Source organism: Neofelis nebulosa, chromosome 8, assembly GCF_028018385.1.
Source record: "Neofelis nebulosa isolate mNeoNeb1 chromosome 8, mNeoNeb1.pri, whole genome shotgun sequence".
NCBI classification, from domain to species: domain Eukaryota; kingdom Metazoa; phylum Chordata; class Mammalia; order Carnivora; family Felidae; genus Neofelis; species Neofelis nebulosa.
Genome location: NC_080789.1, coordinates 105,426,855 through 105,442,063, shown reverse-complemented (window position 1 = coordinate 105,442,063; position 15,209 = coordinate 105,426,855). Strand labels below are relative to the sequence as shown.

General features: G+C 52.8%; 1 protein-coding gene across 6 annotated transcripts in view; it reads left to right on the top strand.

Moving 5' to 3' along the window:
- The window catches only part of SLC6A13 (solute carrier family 6 member 13), a 34,565-nt gene extending 24,631 nt beyond the window's left edge, over window positions 1–9,934 (top strand). For all 6 annotated transcript variants that reach the window (XM_058744087.1, XM_058744081.1, XM_058744083.1 and 3 more), the window contains 8 exons: window positions 3,436–3,539; window positions 4,441–4,565; window positions 6,053–6,165; window positions 6,491–6,628; window positions 7,400–7,502; window positions 7,952–8,052; window positions 9,029–9,199; window positions 9,495–9,934. In XM_058744087.1, coding sequence (XP_058600070.1) covers window positions 3,436–3,539; window positions 4,441–4,565; window positions 6,053–6,165; window positions 6,491–6,628; window positions 7,400–7,502; window positions 7,952–8,052; window positions 9,029–9,199; window positions 9,495–9,617 — 978 coding nt within the window. In that variant the 3' untranslated portion in view covers window positions 9,618–9,934. The remainder of the gene's footprint in view (window positions 1–3,435; window positions 3,540–4,440; window positions 4,566–6,052; window positions 6,166–6,490; window positions 6,629–7,399; window positions 7,503–7,951; window positions 8,053–9,028; window positions 9,200–9,494) is intronic.
- The last annotated feature ends 5,275 nt before the right edge of the window (window positions 9,935–15,209 follow it).

Below are 15,209 nucleotides of genomic sequence, written 5' to 3'. Positions count from 1 at the left end.
TAGATGGATGGGGCAGCAGGCTGAGGGTACAGTGTCCAAAGAGCCCTTGTGGAGCCTTTTAAAGCCCTATGTTAAGCTATTCTAATGAAGGGTCTGTTAAGGGAAGAGGTTGGGTCCATTGATTAGAGTCTTTTAATTTTGACATCGTACATTGAAATCTATGGGACCTCATCATTACTGAAAGGCGAGTTGCCTTTTTAAAACAACAACAACAACAACAACAACAAACAGCAGCAACAGCTAACACATTTATTATGTGCTTACTGTTTGCCAGGCACGTAACTGGTTACATGACACAGGGTGGTCCCCACACAACCCTGCGAGTTTGCCGTTAGCTTCATTTTGCCGAAGAAGAAATGGAAGCTTAGAAAACTTAACAAATTTGCCCTAACTCACAAAACTAGCACATGGGGGAGCCTGGGTTTCATTCCAGGTACTCTAGAAGTCTGCTGTGTTGATGACCATGATATAAATCATCCAAAGAATATGAATTTGAGAGTTTTAAGGGATGCTTTTATTATTCCAGAAGGTGGGATAGGGAATCAATATTTATGTGTTAGGTATTTCATATATATTATTTTATTTGTTGTTATACCCATTGCCCTGATGAGAAAAGCAAGGTTCAGGGAGGTTAAGTGACTTGCCCAAGATCACATAGCTAGTAATGAATAGAGTTAAGAATTGAACCCAGTTCAATTTGACTCCAAAGCCCAGGCTTTTTCCATTGCACACTATTGCCTTCCTAAAAATACTGAATATAATAGTCCTTGGGATTGAACTCAAAGTTGGAAACGTCTCTCCTGGATCTTCTAGAGGTCTCTGTCTTTCTCTGCTCCCCCAAAGACCTCTTTTTTGCCCACATTCCACCAGGTGTTTTTCACACTTGTCTTATTCTCGATCGGACCTCTATTTCAACCAAAGACACACTGGGGCTTTGCTTTAGAAGCCAGGGCTGCTGGCGTGGTCAGGGAGCGGGTCGCCTGTGGCGGGGAACAGGACAGCTTGCTCTGCTTGTCCCTGTGGCCCTTCCTCTGACCCCACTGCTCTCCCCATCCCAGCAGGCCTGTCAGGCTGCAGCTGGGCCAAGAGCAGGGGGCTTGCCAAGCTCCCCAGGAGGGGGCTTTTGTCAGAGGCACCGGGTCTGCCCCTTGCCCTCCGAACTCTCAGCCCTCCTGCTGCATTTTTTTCTGTGTTCTCATTAACCTCTGTTCCCACCCCAGTCTTAGTCTGTCCCCCTCAGGGCAGGGTGAACTGCCAAGGCACAATTTTTCTTATTTTTTTCTTCCCGAACCCAAGTTCGCGAAACCTCATCACCATGGGATCTGCAGCCTGTGCCTGTGTGTGGGCAGCCGCAGAATGTCTCTGAGGGCACTGGAGGGTTTCCCTGGTAACTTGTGGGTCAGTCTGCACCCTGTGCACTGCCAGGCACAGGGAACAAACTTGGAAGATCTGACACTGGGCAGGCTCTTGGGCCATATCCTGGATGACCTGATGGGGAGAGATCGCGGGGGTCCGTGGCTGTGAGCCCCCGGGTAGATCAGGGCGTCTCCCAGCCCTCCATGTCTGTGCCTGGGTCAGGCCTCTCCCCACAGGCTCAGAGCCTCTTGCTGCAAGGCGCTGCGAATGACCTGCTGAGTGAACAGGAACGAAATAGAACAGAGCGACCTCCGGTCACTGAGTTTTCCTGCGGTGACCATTCTCACAGGCTCTGTGGGGCACTTTTAGAAGAAAAAGCTTTGAGACATCTCAAAGGAGCAAATGGAGGACCCAAGGCACCCCCTCAAATGTCCGTGGCATCACACCGAATTTTGTGAACCCCTCCTTCTCATCCTCAGTTTCATTCCTAACTTTTCCTTCTCTAGCTTCTGAAATAAATCCCGAAACTGCCCCTCCTTTTCCCATTATAATTTGCCGTCAGGTTTAAAAAAGTTTTCCTGGTGTTTCCATCTTTGTGTGCTATTTCCTTGTTAGCCAGGGACCCTTCTGGATCTTCGACTGTGCTGCTTGCTGCTGACGCCTTTTCCCTGGTGGCAACTCCCACCTCGCGGAATACCTTGGGGACAGGGTTCACAGCGAGCAGAAGGGGCAGGAGACTGGAGATGGTCTCCCTTTTTCTTCACCAGCTTTCCCTGTGCTGTCCTGCTTCCCACAGAAATGGGACTATAACCAGAGGACTGAGTGCCCTGGATGGGTCCCTGATGCCAGTTCTCAGGGGCAGTGATTCCCACATCTGGCTGACATTAGGATCATTCAGGAAGCTCTGAAAATAATACAGATTTCTGAGTTCTCCTTCAGTCCTAGAGATCCAGTATCTCAACTGGGGCTTGCCAAGGGGTCCCTGAGACCCACCACAATGCTGAGGAAAATGGGCACTTGGGTGGGGGCGAGTGTGACCAGAAAGCAAGGGAGGTTGGGGGCCGCGGAGATGGTTAGTGAGGCAGGGAGAGGTAGGTGAGGGACTGAGGAGCTTTGGACAGACAGAAGCTGAGGTTCTGGTGGATGTGGGCATTGGGAGCTTGACATGGAGGTAAGGAGAGCAGGGGCCTACTTGGGAGCTGCTAGGGCAGGGCTGGGCAGAGACCGGAAATGGCAAACACAGAGATGGTAGGACACCTGCCTGGTGATTTCTGCGCCCGTAACTTAGTGCTCCTTTGTGGTGCTCACATCCTCTGAAGACGGGAGGTGCCTGGGGAGGGTCTGTGGCCCCAGGACCCCACCTCCTGCAGATCTGCAGAGTTGCCTAGTTCTGTTTGCCTTGATGTTCTTTCTCTTTGGGATGTTATTGTAGCTGTTGAATCTAAATCATAACATGCCGGGGCTGGGTCAGCCAGCTGAGACAACAGTAACAACCATGCCCTATGTTTAGCCACAGAGCTCCTCCCCCCCCCCCCCCCCCCCCCCGAGGAGTACAAAGCCCTTACAGATGCATTTCTATTCATCCTCAGCTTTGTCAGCTACGGACTACTTTCTGTTTTTCAGATAGCAGATTTTGAGGCACACAGGGGCAAAGCCATATCTCATGTTGGCATTGATATTAAGGGCCTATATCTGTCCCTGGATTCCTTCTGAACTGGTCACACTGCCAGGAGGGGCAAGGATAGGGGGGAAGTGCAGGCAGAACCCAGGGCTGTATTTCTGTTATACAAAAGTTGGTGCTGGGTCTAGCCTAGTCCTAGGGCTCCCTCCCAGCCTCCTCCATCAAGTCCATTAGTCTTTTCCAATGCCCAATGCCCACGCCATCCTGGTAGTGCCCAAGAAACTCCATCTAGGGGCCCAGGAAGTAGAGCCCATTGGGACAGCAGGGTCACAGGCTGAGAGCAGGGTTCTCACCATTGCTAGCCAGTGCCTGGCTCAGCCATGGGCCTGTGTGCCCCCATGGAGCCCAGATGGCCTGGCTCTCCTGGTGTGCAACTTTCTTGCCTTTTCCCCGTGTAGGTATGGATGGACGCAGGCACCCAGATTTTCTTCTCCTTCGCCATCTGTCTAGGGTGCCTGACAGCCCTGGGCAGCTACAACAAGTACCACAACAACTGCTACAGGTGACTGGGGGCAGTGGGGTCCAGGCCACCAATCTGCCTCTCTCAACTGCCCCCCTCCAGCATGCTAGATCAAGGGTGATTTGGAGGGTGCACCAGCTCATGGATTCACCTTCCCCCTACTCATCTTCACCCCATTTTCCAATGCCCCAGGCCGCAAGTTGCTGAAAGGAGCCAATCGCAGCACGGGCAGGGGGATTGCTTCCAAAGGCTGGGATAGTTGCAGTTGGCTGGGAAATCACAGCGAGGGCCCAACCCTCCGACTAACGGAGACGTTGGTGGGCTGAAGCCTGAGGAGTAATTCATCATATACAGTGGAACCTTGGCCTGGCCTGCTTTGTATATTTGCCCCAACAAACACTGAATCCTTACCTAATTTTACCTCACTGCTCCCCTTCCCATGTCCCCCTCCCTCTGGTTCCCAACTTGGTTCATATCAGAGCATTCATGCTAATTTCAATCTTAGCTAAAAAAAAAAAAAAAAAATCATGTCATGAATTGCGAAATCAAATTTGAGGGATGGGAGTTATTTGTTGCTTGGGATTGTCTATGTCCATACCCTCCATATTAGTACGCCAAACTGAATTGTGTCTGAGTGGTAGCGTCCCAAGTGGTGTGGTGGCAATATGGCAGGGAGGGGAGGCCGTGTGGCAGTTTGTAGTTTTTAGACTAGCATTTTACTTCCTTAGGGCCTTATTCTTTCATGACTACCTTGACTGACTCCAAGTCTCAGCTAATGGAGTGGGCAAGGGGAGGGCAGAACCTAATCCTGGCGGGCAGCCCCTCTCTGGCCTGCGTGAAGGGCTGGGGTGAGTGTCTGCCTGTCTGAGGGGCAGTGCTCCCAGTTCCTGTTGGCAACCCCTCTCTGACCCTGCCTGTCTCCGCCTTCCCACCTGCCCCACAGGGACTGCATCGCCCTCTGCTTCCTCAACAGCGGCACCAGCTTTGTGGCCGGATTTGCCATCTTCTCTGTCCTGGGCTTCATGTCTCAGGAGCAAGGGGTGCCCATCTCTGAGGTGGCCGAGTCTGGTGAGTGTTGTGGGGAAGGGTGCCAGGGGTGGCTTCTGTGAGTTTTGCTAGAACCTTCGCCAAGCGGGATCTGTACACGTTTCTATTGTCGCCTACACTGGGGGTGAGCCATAGTCATCTTTCGGTGGATGTGTCCTAGGAAGACCTGGGGAGCACCCTCACCCCAGCTTCAAAGGGTAGAGGCATAGACAGTGAGCATTTCCCACAGCTGGCCTCCACGTCCTTGCCCTGGAGGCAACCAAGGTGATGAGGTTCATGTTTCTCCTTCCAGAAACAGTTTAGGCATATATGAGTAAAAAGTGCATGCGCACACACATACACACACACACACACACACACACACACACACACATAAACATTCATACATGCCTAGCACATATTACTACTGCTATTTCTTACTCCCTTCAAAAAGCTAATTGATAATATGCTATATACAGCTGGTATATAGCTGGGCTTTTTGTTTTACTCACTTTACTTTTTTTAAAGTTTATTTATTTATTTGGAGAAAGAGACAGTGCAACGGAGGAGGGGCAGAGAGAGAGAGGGAGAGAATCCCAAGCAGGCTCCTCACTGTCAGCAGGGAGCACAAGGCTCGAACTCATGAACCATGAGATCATGACCTGAGCTGAAATCAGGAATTGGATGCATAACTGACTGAGCCACCCAGCTGCCCCTTGTTTTGCTCATCTTAAACTGTATCTCGAAGATAAGTTTATGGTGGCACATAGTTTCCTCCTTTTCACCATGCAGTGCTATTGTTGCTTTTAAACAAAATCAAGGATTGGTCCCCTACCTGGGTAAGCTGTAAATGTCCCTTGCCCTTCCCCTATTCTTGAGGGCCACTGTCGTGCACTCACTAGCAAGGCAGTGTTTTATTATAACGTTCCCACAGCACATCCTGTTACGCAGAGTACCAAGCACTGGGATCCCACTGAGTCTTATTAAAAATCATAGCGTTTCACTTTTATTAAACATTTACTAAATGCCAGGCACTGTGTGAAGCATTTTGCCCGCACCATGAGGTGGAAAGCTTTGAGGCAGGTGCTAGAATTATCTCCCTCTCACCAGTGTGTGACACTGGGTCAGTTGCACGAATGTACCTGGCCTGCCCAACCCCTTGGCTCTTAAGTTTGAAACCTCTGGTTTGGGGCAAGAGATCCTGAGAGTGAGCCTGAGGATTCAGGGTGGAGCTTGCAGAAACGCAGGTGATATGCCTCCTTTCCATTTTCCAAAGCCCTTCACACCCACAGTGTCTAGGTTCTATCCCTGCCAGTGAGAATACAGCGGGTGGTGCCTTGGAAATTTGGGACCCAGGTAGAGGTTTAGGTGGCTTCTCCTGGGTGAGTTTGGGGGTGATGATGGTAACTTTGGGGTCAAGTTTCCTCTGGCTCCTGTGATTCCATGGCCCCCGCTGGGAAGCCTTGGGATCAAACACGGCCTGGAGCCAGCCCAGGCACTGCGCTGTGTTCCTCTGCTTCTTGCTGTAGGCCCTGGCCTGGCTTTCATCGCCTACCCCCGGGCTGTGGCGATGCTGCCCTTCTCTCCTCTCTGGGCTTGCTGCTTCTTCTTCATGGTCGTCCTCCTGGGACTGGACAGCCAGGTACCAAGAACTGGCCGAGCAGAGCCTGAGAGATGGGTGGGTGTGTGGGGGCTGGAGAAGGGGGAGCAGGGGAAACGAGGCTGAGCCTGATGTCCCGAGGGGCCTTAAAAGAGCCGGGGGCTGGGCGAATGTCAGAAGTGGATGCCCTTCTAGGGACCAACACGAGCTCTGAAGGGCAGGTCCAGACTTAAGTGTACAGGACAGCTTCGGGGACCTGAGACAGGAATGCTGCAGGGCTGACGCTGGGAGCCAGAAGCCAGAGCTAGTTGGTGCAGCGTGTTTTGGGAGCTCTCTTTCCCTCCAATTCTTTTGCCCTCTCATCCAGTTTGTGTGCGTAGAAAGCCTGGTGACGGCGCTGGTGGACATGTACCCCCGTGTATTCCGCAAGAAGAACCGGAGGGAGCTTCTCATTCTCGGCGTGTCTGTCGTCTCCTTCTTTGTTGGGCTGGTCATGCTCACAGAGGTGAGGGTCTGGGAGGCTTGGAGGTGCGGACTGGGTGAGGAGGAGAAGCCAAGCTGGACGCTGCCACCTGTCAGGCGGAGCAGGCTGTGTGGGTTCAGGTCGCGGGGCAGGCCTTCCGGGCTTCAGGGCCCTGGGACGCCCTCCTTTCCCAGCCACAGGAAGCACAAAGCAGGCGGCGCCTTCCTCTGACCTTTGGACACTGGCCACCTACCTTTGGGGGTGGCCAAGGGGTCATTTGGATCCAGGTAAGCTAAGAGGTGTGAAAAGATGGTCAGAAAGTCCTGGATTAGGACTGCCTCTCCAGCAACCTCCTGTGATTTCCCAGGCAACTGAACCAAGTTCCAGGGACAAACTTCAAAGGAAGAAAGGGAGCCCTGGGGAGGGGTGATATTTTCTGTTTTGTCTCAAGGGAGACAGAAGGAGATGGAGCTTGCCAGCTTGACAGTATCGAGGACAGCCCCTGTCGAGCGTTTGCCAAAAAAGTACACGCTTTTTCTTAGACTTCCGGGTCAATCCCTAAATGTTCTCAGGGATGAGCTAACAACAGCTGTCTGTTTTACCTTCCTTCCAAAAATCATAATAAAACATAATTACTGTCTCATATCTGCCTAGTGCCTTAGAGCTTACAGACTATGTTGTTTTAATATCTGTCTCCCATGATCCTCACCAGGTCTGCTCTGTGTCTGAGGGTGTGAGGCCGGAGGCCATGGGCCAATCTGTTTCCTCTGGATACATTTCATTTTTTTCTTTTTTTAATCTCTTCCTGGGCAGGGCGGTATGTACGTGTTTCAGCTCTTTGACTACTACGCAGCCAGTGGCATGTGTCTCCTGTTTGTGGCCATCTTTGAGTCCCTCTGCGTGGCTTGGGTCTATGGTGAGTGACTCTTCCCCCAGGTTCCAACCCCAGTACTCATCGTCACCTCAGGGCCTGAGAGCAAAAGACAGTCATCTGCTCACACCCACCTTTTCCTGGGGCACCTCCCCTACTCAGCCTCAAAAATCTTCTGGTTGCTATTGCTACCATTGTCACTCTCCTGGTTATGACTGTACCCAGACCACCCCAAGTGGGTCCAAATCCTGTCCTATCCAAACCTTTTCAGCCCTTAACAGCCTTGGTAATCAGAAAGTTATTATCTTTGCCTAAGCTGAGTTCTACCCACTGCCGTGCATGCCTATGAATTTCAGGGAAGAGAGTCTCCCAGCAGCGATTTGGAAAGACAACCATGGTAGCTTCTGTTCATTGGCCTTTGCCCATCCTGCCTCTGCCTTCGATGCTAAAGAATGTCCTTTCTCCCCCTTCCTTCCTTCTCTTCTGCACGGTAGGAGCCGGGCGCTTCTACGACAACATTGAAGATATGATTGGGTACAGGCCATGGCCTCTTATCAAATATTGTTGGCTTTTCCTCACACCAGCCGTATGCACAGTAAGATAATCCTCAGGGGGTAAAACTACAGGAAAGCAAAGAAGGACAGTGGCCGTAGGAGGGTAGATAGGCTGTTAGCCCTGGAAAGGATGTGTCCATGAGGATTGAGAATCACTTTAGATTTTCACTCGTCCTCCTCTTGGATTCTAGAAAACGATTAGCGAGATAGGTTCTTCTTTTCCATTTCACAGAAGGACAGACTGAGGTTCAGAGCTGTCAGATGGCTTGAACCCACACCACAGAGTGAGTCGAATGTCACAGGGCAGGAGCAAAACCCAAGTGTCCTGGGTTGCTCATAATAATACTATTAACCACAGCAATAATAATAGCACCGTCACAGGGCACTTACTTCACATTAGGCATAGAGCGTGGTACACATTTTAGCCCACGTTATCTGCACAAGAACCCCATGAAGCAAGAATTACCGTTAGATTCATTTTATAGGTGAAGCTGAAGCCAGAGAGGTGAAGCCATTTGCCCAAGTGAGAAAGTGGCCGTGAGCTACTTTTGCAGCTTGGCTTCAGATCCTGAACCATAAACCACTAAGTGCTGCTTCCTTGGGCTCTATCTTGTGTGTCAGCAGTCCCCCCACGCGCCCACTATAGGCAGGCCCAGGGGGAAGGAGGCATGACCCTTGCCCTTGAGGCCCTGGCAGCCCCTCCTGACGGTGCAGGAGACTTAAGCAGCCGAAAACACCAGCAGCCATGTGACCATGTCCTAGCTGAGGGCCGGCCATGTGTATGGGTGCCCGGGGGTGCGGGGACCCTGCAGGAACAAGGTAGGTGCCCTGGAAATACTACTGGGGGTGTGGACTTTGAGTAGAATGTGGATGGGGATTGGGGGTTGATTGACCCAGTTGAGCCTGGAGGCAAATCCAGTCTTGCAAGGGGACTGGTCTCTGCCAGCTCTCCCAGGGGGGCCGAGGGCACAAGGCCCCTGCTCTCCCAGCCCCTTTCTCTTCTCCTCTCATCCTCAGGCCACCTTCCTCTTCTCCCTGATCAAGTACACGCCACTGACCTACAACAAGAAGTACACATACCCGTGGTGGGGTGACGCCCTGGGCTGGCTCCTGGCTCTGTCCTCCATGGTCTGCATTCCTGCCTGGGGCTTCTACAAGCTCAGCACCCTCAAGGGCTCCTTCAGAGAGGTAGAGAGTCAGTAGGGCGGGTAGGAGCCCTAGAGGGTGAGGTAGGGCCCCCATGATGATACACAGATGCCTGCCAGCAAAGGAGCCCGGTGAAGGTGCTGGGGAGGCACTGAGTGAGTGCTTCCGAGTCTCAGAAAAAGACTGGAAGCCTCCAAGTCACAGGCGGTGATGACAGGGCCAGCACCTGGAGGGCGCGTTTGCCTGTGGGGGCGGCAGGCAGACGCTGGTGGTGAGGGAAGCTGGGACATATGCCCCTGACTCCAGCTCACCACCGCCACCTCCACGTTCCTTGCAGAGAATTCGCCAGCTCCTGTGCCCAGCTGAGGACCTGCCTGGATGGAACCGAGCAGAACCCTCTGCCCCCGCCACACCCAGGACATCACTGCTCATACTCACAGAAGTGGAGTCCCACTGCTAGGTCCGCAAGGCCTCGGATCGTGCCCTTGGGCCTGGCTGTGGGGACAGCTACAGAAGGGGAGGGCAGAAGCAGCCCCGCTGTGCTTCTCTGCCTCCTCCCGGGGCAGATGAGAAGGAGGGTTTGGAATCCACCTTGGGTTGGGCGCCTGCCACTGGAACGTCTCTGCTCCAGGGGTGGCTGTACAGGTGTGAGATGCTGGTATTGAGGGCACCCCTTTCGCAACAGGCCTTGGGAAGCCGGGTGAGGGCCGGTGGGTGGAGTGACAGCCCCGTCCCTCTTACCCTTCATTCCATTAAATCCATGCTCTTCCCACCGACTGCCAGAGGCTCTGCCTGGTTCCTGCCCCTCTGCCTTGTGGCCTTGGCCACTTGCTCACTTTACAGCTGTGGCCTTAGCGGCCCCTCCCTCCTCTCTGTCTCTCCCTGCCTCATTGAGTACTTGTGGACCATGAGCAGAGGGGACTGCGGTGGTGAGAAGGGCAGTGGGGCCCAGCTGAGACCCTCCATCCTCAGACACTCACACCAGAGGGGTCTGTCACATTCTGTCCATGCGTCCCCCACAGCCCCTTCCCTCCCTCCTTCGCTGGGTGGAATAAGCAGGGCAATGGAGGGAGGAACGAGGGCGGCCTGAGCCTTAGCTAGAGGAAGGCAGAGGAAAGTGTGGTTGGGCTTCTTCCCGCCCACATTCCCCTTACCATGTCCCTCCCTGACCCCACCTGCCAAACTTGTGAGTGCGAGCGCGGGTGCCTGCGTGGGGGGGGGACGCGAGGGAGACAGCCAGGGACTGCAGCAGACCTGAGGCCGCAGGCATGAGAAGCCCGGACAGAACGGGCACTACCCCAGTTCAGCCAGCAGAGGGCGCCCACCTCCTGAGGACCACCTCGCTTTTCTGCTCAGCGGACAGATGCCAGGCGCGGCACCGCCGGACGTGGCCACCAGGGGGTGGCACTGCCATGATCACAGCTCGCGGTCAGGGCTGGAGCTGCGCAGATGAGCTCCTGGGGTCAGGCTGCAAAGAGAATGCAAGTGGAAGAAGGCAAAGCCTGTCCTACCTCGGGGTCAGTGGCGTGGCCTGGTCCCCAAGTTCTACCACAGGTGTCTGCAGCCTATACGTGTGGAGCTGTGTGGAGCTGGGGTGCACTTATCTCTCGGTGTGTGTGTGTGTGTAAGTGCCTGAACACACACAGCTGCATTTCTCCCTGAACATGTGGAGGCTTTGGGGTCGGCCGGTGTCCCCACCTCTGTTCAGATGGTCCTTCTGGCGTTGTTCTGGGGGAGTGCCTGGGATTCTTGGAGCTGCAGACTGAGGGCACACAGCGTCCCCTGGGTGATTTTCCTAGTTTGTTTTACAGGTCAGTTAGTGGGAAAATGCACCGGAATCTTTGCCAGTCTTCAGTTTTTTATTTGTTTGTGGCTGTTGGGAGAACTCGTAAAAGTTGGTGTCGTGGCCCTCCTGTTGGTTGGTGTTGGCTGCTTCTTCCCGGACAATGACTGGTTGGGCCTCCCTCAGGTGTGCCAGGTGGGAGAAGTCAGTCTGCTAGAGAAACATGCTGCAGCTGGAGACACCACACCTCTGGCATCTTGCCCATCTGATGATATTTCCAGAACACCTACTATGTGGCTCTGTGCTATACTCGTGACACATGACACAGTGTCTTCAATAAGAACTTGTGACAGATGCTGTTTTTTTGAAGGAAAAGCAAACTGGGGTCTGGGAAGGAACTCGCTGGTTTAGATGGGGTGGGTTGCGAACCCCGTGCTGACAGTGTGACAGCTGTCTCTCCATCCATCCATGTGATCACAGCTGCAAGCATCTGAGGGAAGGGTGCCAGTTTTTCAGTAATGGCGATTTGAATCCTAGTTAGGAGATTCATTAGTGGTGGAATATGGTGTGAAAATAATCCGTTGGCCTGAGCATCAGGAGATGTGGGGTCCAGTCCTGACCTGCTTCTAACTTGTCTTTGTGGAACTTATCCGAGATCCAATTTTAGTATATGTGCTGCCGAAGTGAGCACAGGAACTTACTTGGGATTCAGATCTTCATGTTTTTCAGACGGAAGTAATACTGTGCACCCGCATGCACGCAGTCTTATTGTAGGGCTCAAATGATGTCACGGGTGTGAGAGCCCTTTCAGTCCTCAGTGCCAAATGGTGTGAGGTCATTAAGCCAGTTGGGGGGACGGATGAGGGGGATATGCTCTAATAACCCAGGGCATTGACAGGCAAAGACGTGAGAGAAAAGCCACTTGCTTGCGTCGGGGCCAGGAACAGGAGCAGGAACTCCTGAACATCGCTTTAGCCGAGACGGTGGGGCAGGGCCTGCTGTCTGTCCCATCTGCTTTCTCTCCCTGCAAGGCCAGATACCTGATCCTGCAGTTCTCCAAGGAAAAAGACACAAAAAGAAGGAGACCCCTCTTGTCTAGCAGCCACACCTGTTAGGGAAGAAAGACAGGCGTGGGGAGCCCCGGGCAAGTGATGGCTGAATGGGGAGAGAGGAAGCCCAGCTCACTGGAGTTGTAAGCGGGGCCCTTACAGGCAGGGAAGCTGAGCCCACCAGGCTGCCTTGGAGCCTTGGATCCCACACCTCAGACCTGGCGCATGTCCCAGATCCATCTGTGTGCACACAGACACCTAGTCCTCTGTTACCCTCAGATAAGTGTGCCCGAGATACACCACAGTCAGCCCAGTATAGTCCCTCCCAGAGGCTTGCAGTCCCTGCTGGGGTCTGAGCCTTCTTACTTACCAGCTCTGTGACCTTGGGCCGGTTCACCTTCTGGACCCTCACTTTCTCCTCTGTAAAATGGAAATAAGAATACCTAGATCAATGTGTTGTTGGAGTCCAGTGAAGGGTGTAAGGGAGAGCTGCCCTGGGGACACATTCGAGCAAATTCATCCTCTTTCCCGTGGCTCCAGCCCCACGACACTAGGCCAGGAAGAGTTCAGAGGCGTCTTTGCTGTCCCCACCGCCTCTCCAGCCGCAGGCATCAAGTCGTGCTGGGCCCAGAAAAAGGCTACACATTTATGGGGCTAGGCGTTTTGCAAGGGTGCGAGGGAGAGGGAGCCCTAGAAGAACTCTGCATCCCGTGGCCCCAGAGTCGGGTTTGGCACTAGCTGTATTGTTCAGGAAAAGCGGGACCTGAGTCCTTCAAGCCCTAATCTATCCCCTGGTTCCAGGAGAGCAATGGTTTTCCAGAAAATGGAAAACTGGGATGGATTTTTTCCCTCAGCTTGCATCCATCCATCCATCCATCCATCCAATGAACACTGAGTGTCTGCTCTGAGCCAGCACTCTATTAAATGCTGGAGGCAAAACCAAGGAATTATGAAGCAGTCCCCACCCTTTAGATATTTATGCCCTAGGAAACAACACACTGCAGGAACAAAAGTTACATGCTCACACAGTAGGTGCCATGGCAGGCCTTCTAAAAGCATGCATGGGGTTAGATGAAGGTGGTGAGGAGAACATTTTATGGGGTTCACAGTTCTCACTGCAGCAAGATGACTGAGTCATTTAACTGTATTTCATCTTGTCTCTGGACCCTCCCCAGTGTGGACACAGTCTTAGGTAGGCTTTCCAAGTAATTTCAGGATTCCTACCTTTTGTAAAGATTGGGGTCTCTGGCCTCTGGGAGCTTACTAATTGGTCTGAATACCCAGTGGGGGTTGGAAGCTGCAGGGGCCAGGGTGGGCTTGAGTAAGGATGGGCTCAAAGTGAGAAGGAGGCCAGAGCAAACAAGGCAGCTGTTCTACAAGTTGAAGGTAAGGTAGTAAGACTGCCTGTCCATGCATAGCCCCAGGTCCCTGCAGAAAGCCTGACACATTGTAGGTATGAAATAAAAAAAAATGTTTTAATTTAAAAATTTTGTTAATGTTTATTTTTGAGAGAGAGAGACAGAGACAGAGAGAGACAGAGAGACAGAGCACAAGCTGGGGAGGGGCAGCGAGAGAGGGAGACACAGAATCCGAAGGAAGCTCCAGGTTCTGAGCTGTCAGCACAGAGTCCGATGTGGGGCTCGAACCCATGAACCGTGAGATCATGACCTGAGCTGAAGTCAGATGCTTAACCAACTGATCCACCCAGGCGCCCCCCAATTTTTTAAGTTTATTTAGTTATTTTGAGAGAGAGAGAGAGAGAAAGAGAGAGAGAGAGAGCAGGAGCAGGGGAGGGGCAGAGAGAGGGAGAGAGAATCTCAAGCAGACTCCGCTGTCAGCACAGAGCCCGATGTGGGGCTCGAACTCATCAACTGTGAGATCGTGACCTGAGCTGAAATCAAGAGTCGGCTGCTTAACCAACTAAACCACCCAGGTGCCCCTGAAATAAAATTTTTGAATGAATGAATGAATGAGCTAGGGAATCTAACCCTTGCCTCGTCTGATTCTCTTTCCTCTCGCTTCCGTTCATGGAGAGGCTGGGTATTTTGTTCTGGGACGGCTGTCGCCACTGTTCTGTAATCTCATGGACTTTGGTGTCCCTCTGCACTACGGTGGACCCAACACGCAGGGACAGGGCAGATGCAGCAATGCAGGTCACACCGTCCCAGCTGAGCCCAGGGGTAACAGGGGTGTGAATTCTGGTTGAGGCCGTGTGGCTCTGCCAGAGCCGACCTTCCGGTTTCACAGAGGCTAAGAGTCTGAGGCCAGAGACTCGCTCTGGCTTTCTCTTGCTGGGGATCCCCGCAGGACATGCTGAGAGGGGACTGAGAGACACTGAGTGGGGCTGCTTGATGGAAAACTACAGACCGAGATTCTCACTTCACACCCCAGCCCCGCTGGGAAGTTCTAAAATATGAAGGGGAAGTTCATGCAAAGGGAAATTTCCCTTGCTCCCCACAACTTCCCCTCCCTCCTCAGCACCTGGGGCTGAAAAAGCACCTTCACTGTCTTGAAAGAGACACTGGCTGTTCTGAATGAATGACCGACCAGGGGACGGTCCTGTACCCAGCACCACGAGGGCATGCTCAGGAATAATGATAAGGACCCTGTTCTGGATGAACTCACTCATGGCGGGGGGCATACACATTTATTCAACAAATACCAATTCACCACTGACAGCTGCCAGGCTGTCTCAGCTGTGTGCCTTAGTGCTGAGAGGTCACCAGAACATAATTACTGCTGCCTGGGCCCAGACACCCATCATCCCAGCCCCTGCGTCCCGAGGACACACAACAAACACCAATGACCGCCCCCACCCCAACTCGCCTTTAAGCACCTACAATATCCTAAGCAATTTACCATATTGTCTTTAACCCTGAAAAGTAGGTAGACATTGTTTTGTACCCTTTACAGATTGAAAGACTGAGGCTCAGATCCTTGCCTAGCTGCCCTGACTGGTAGAACAGAGGAGGGGTTCAAACTCAGGTCCGTCTGACTGTAAACCTGTGTCCTTTCTAGATTAGGTTTCTTGAAGTATGCTGTGGGCACTTTCTCTAGGAAAATCCCAGGGAATAGGGTAGTGGTTGTGAAGGTCCAGAGCCTTGCCTTGAAACCACAGAGGGCAGGTACTTGGTGGAAAACTCCAGTGCGTGATTCACCCTCCTCCTGAGCCCTCGTCACTGAGGCCAACTCCCCTCCTAAGGTTGTCAGTTTCCACCGT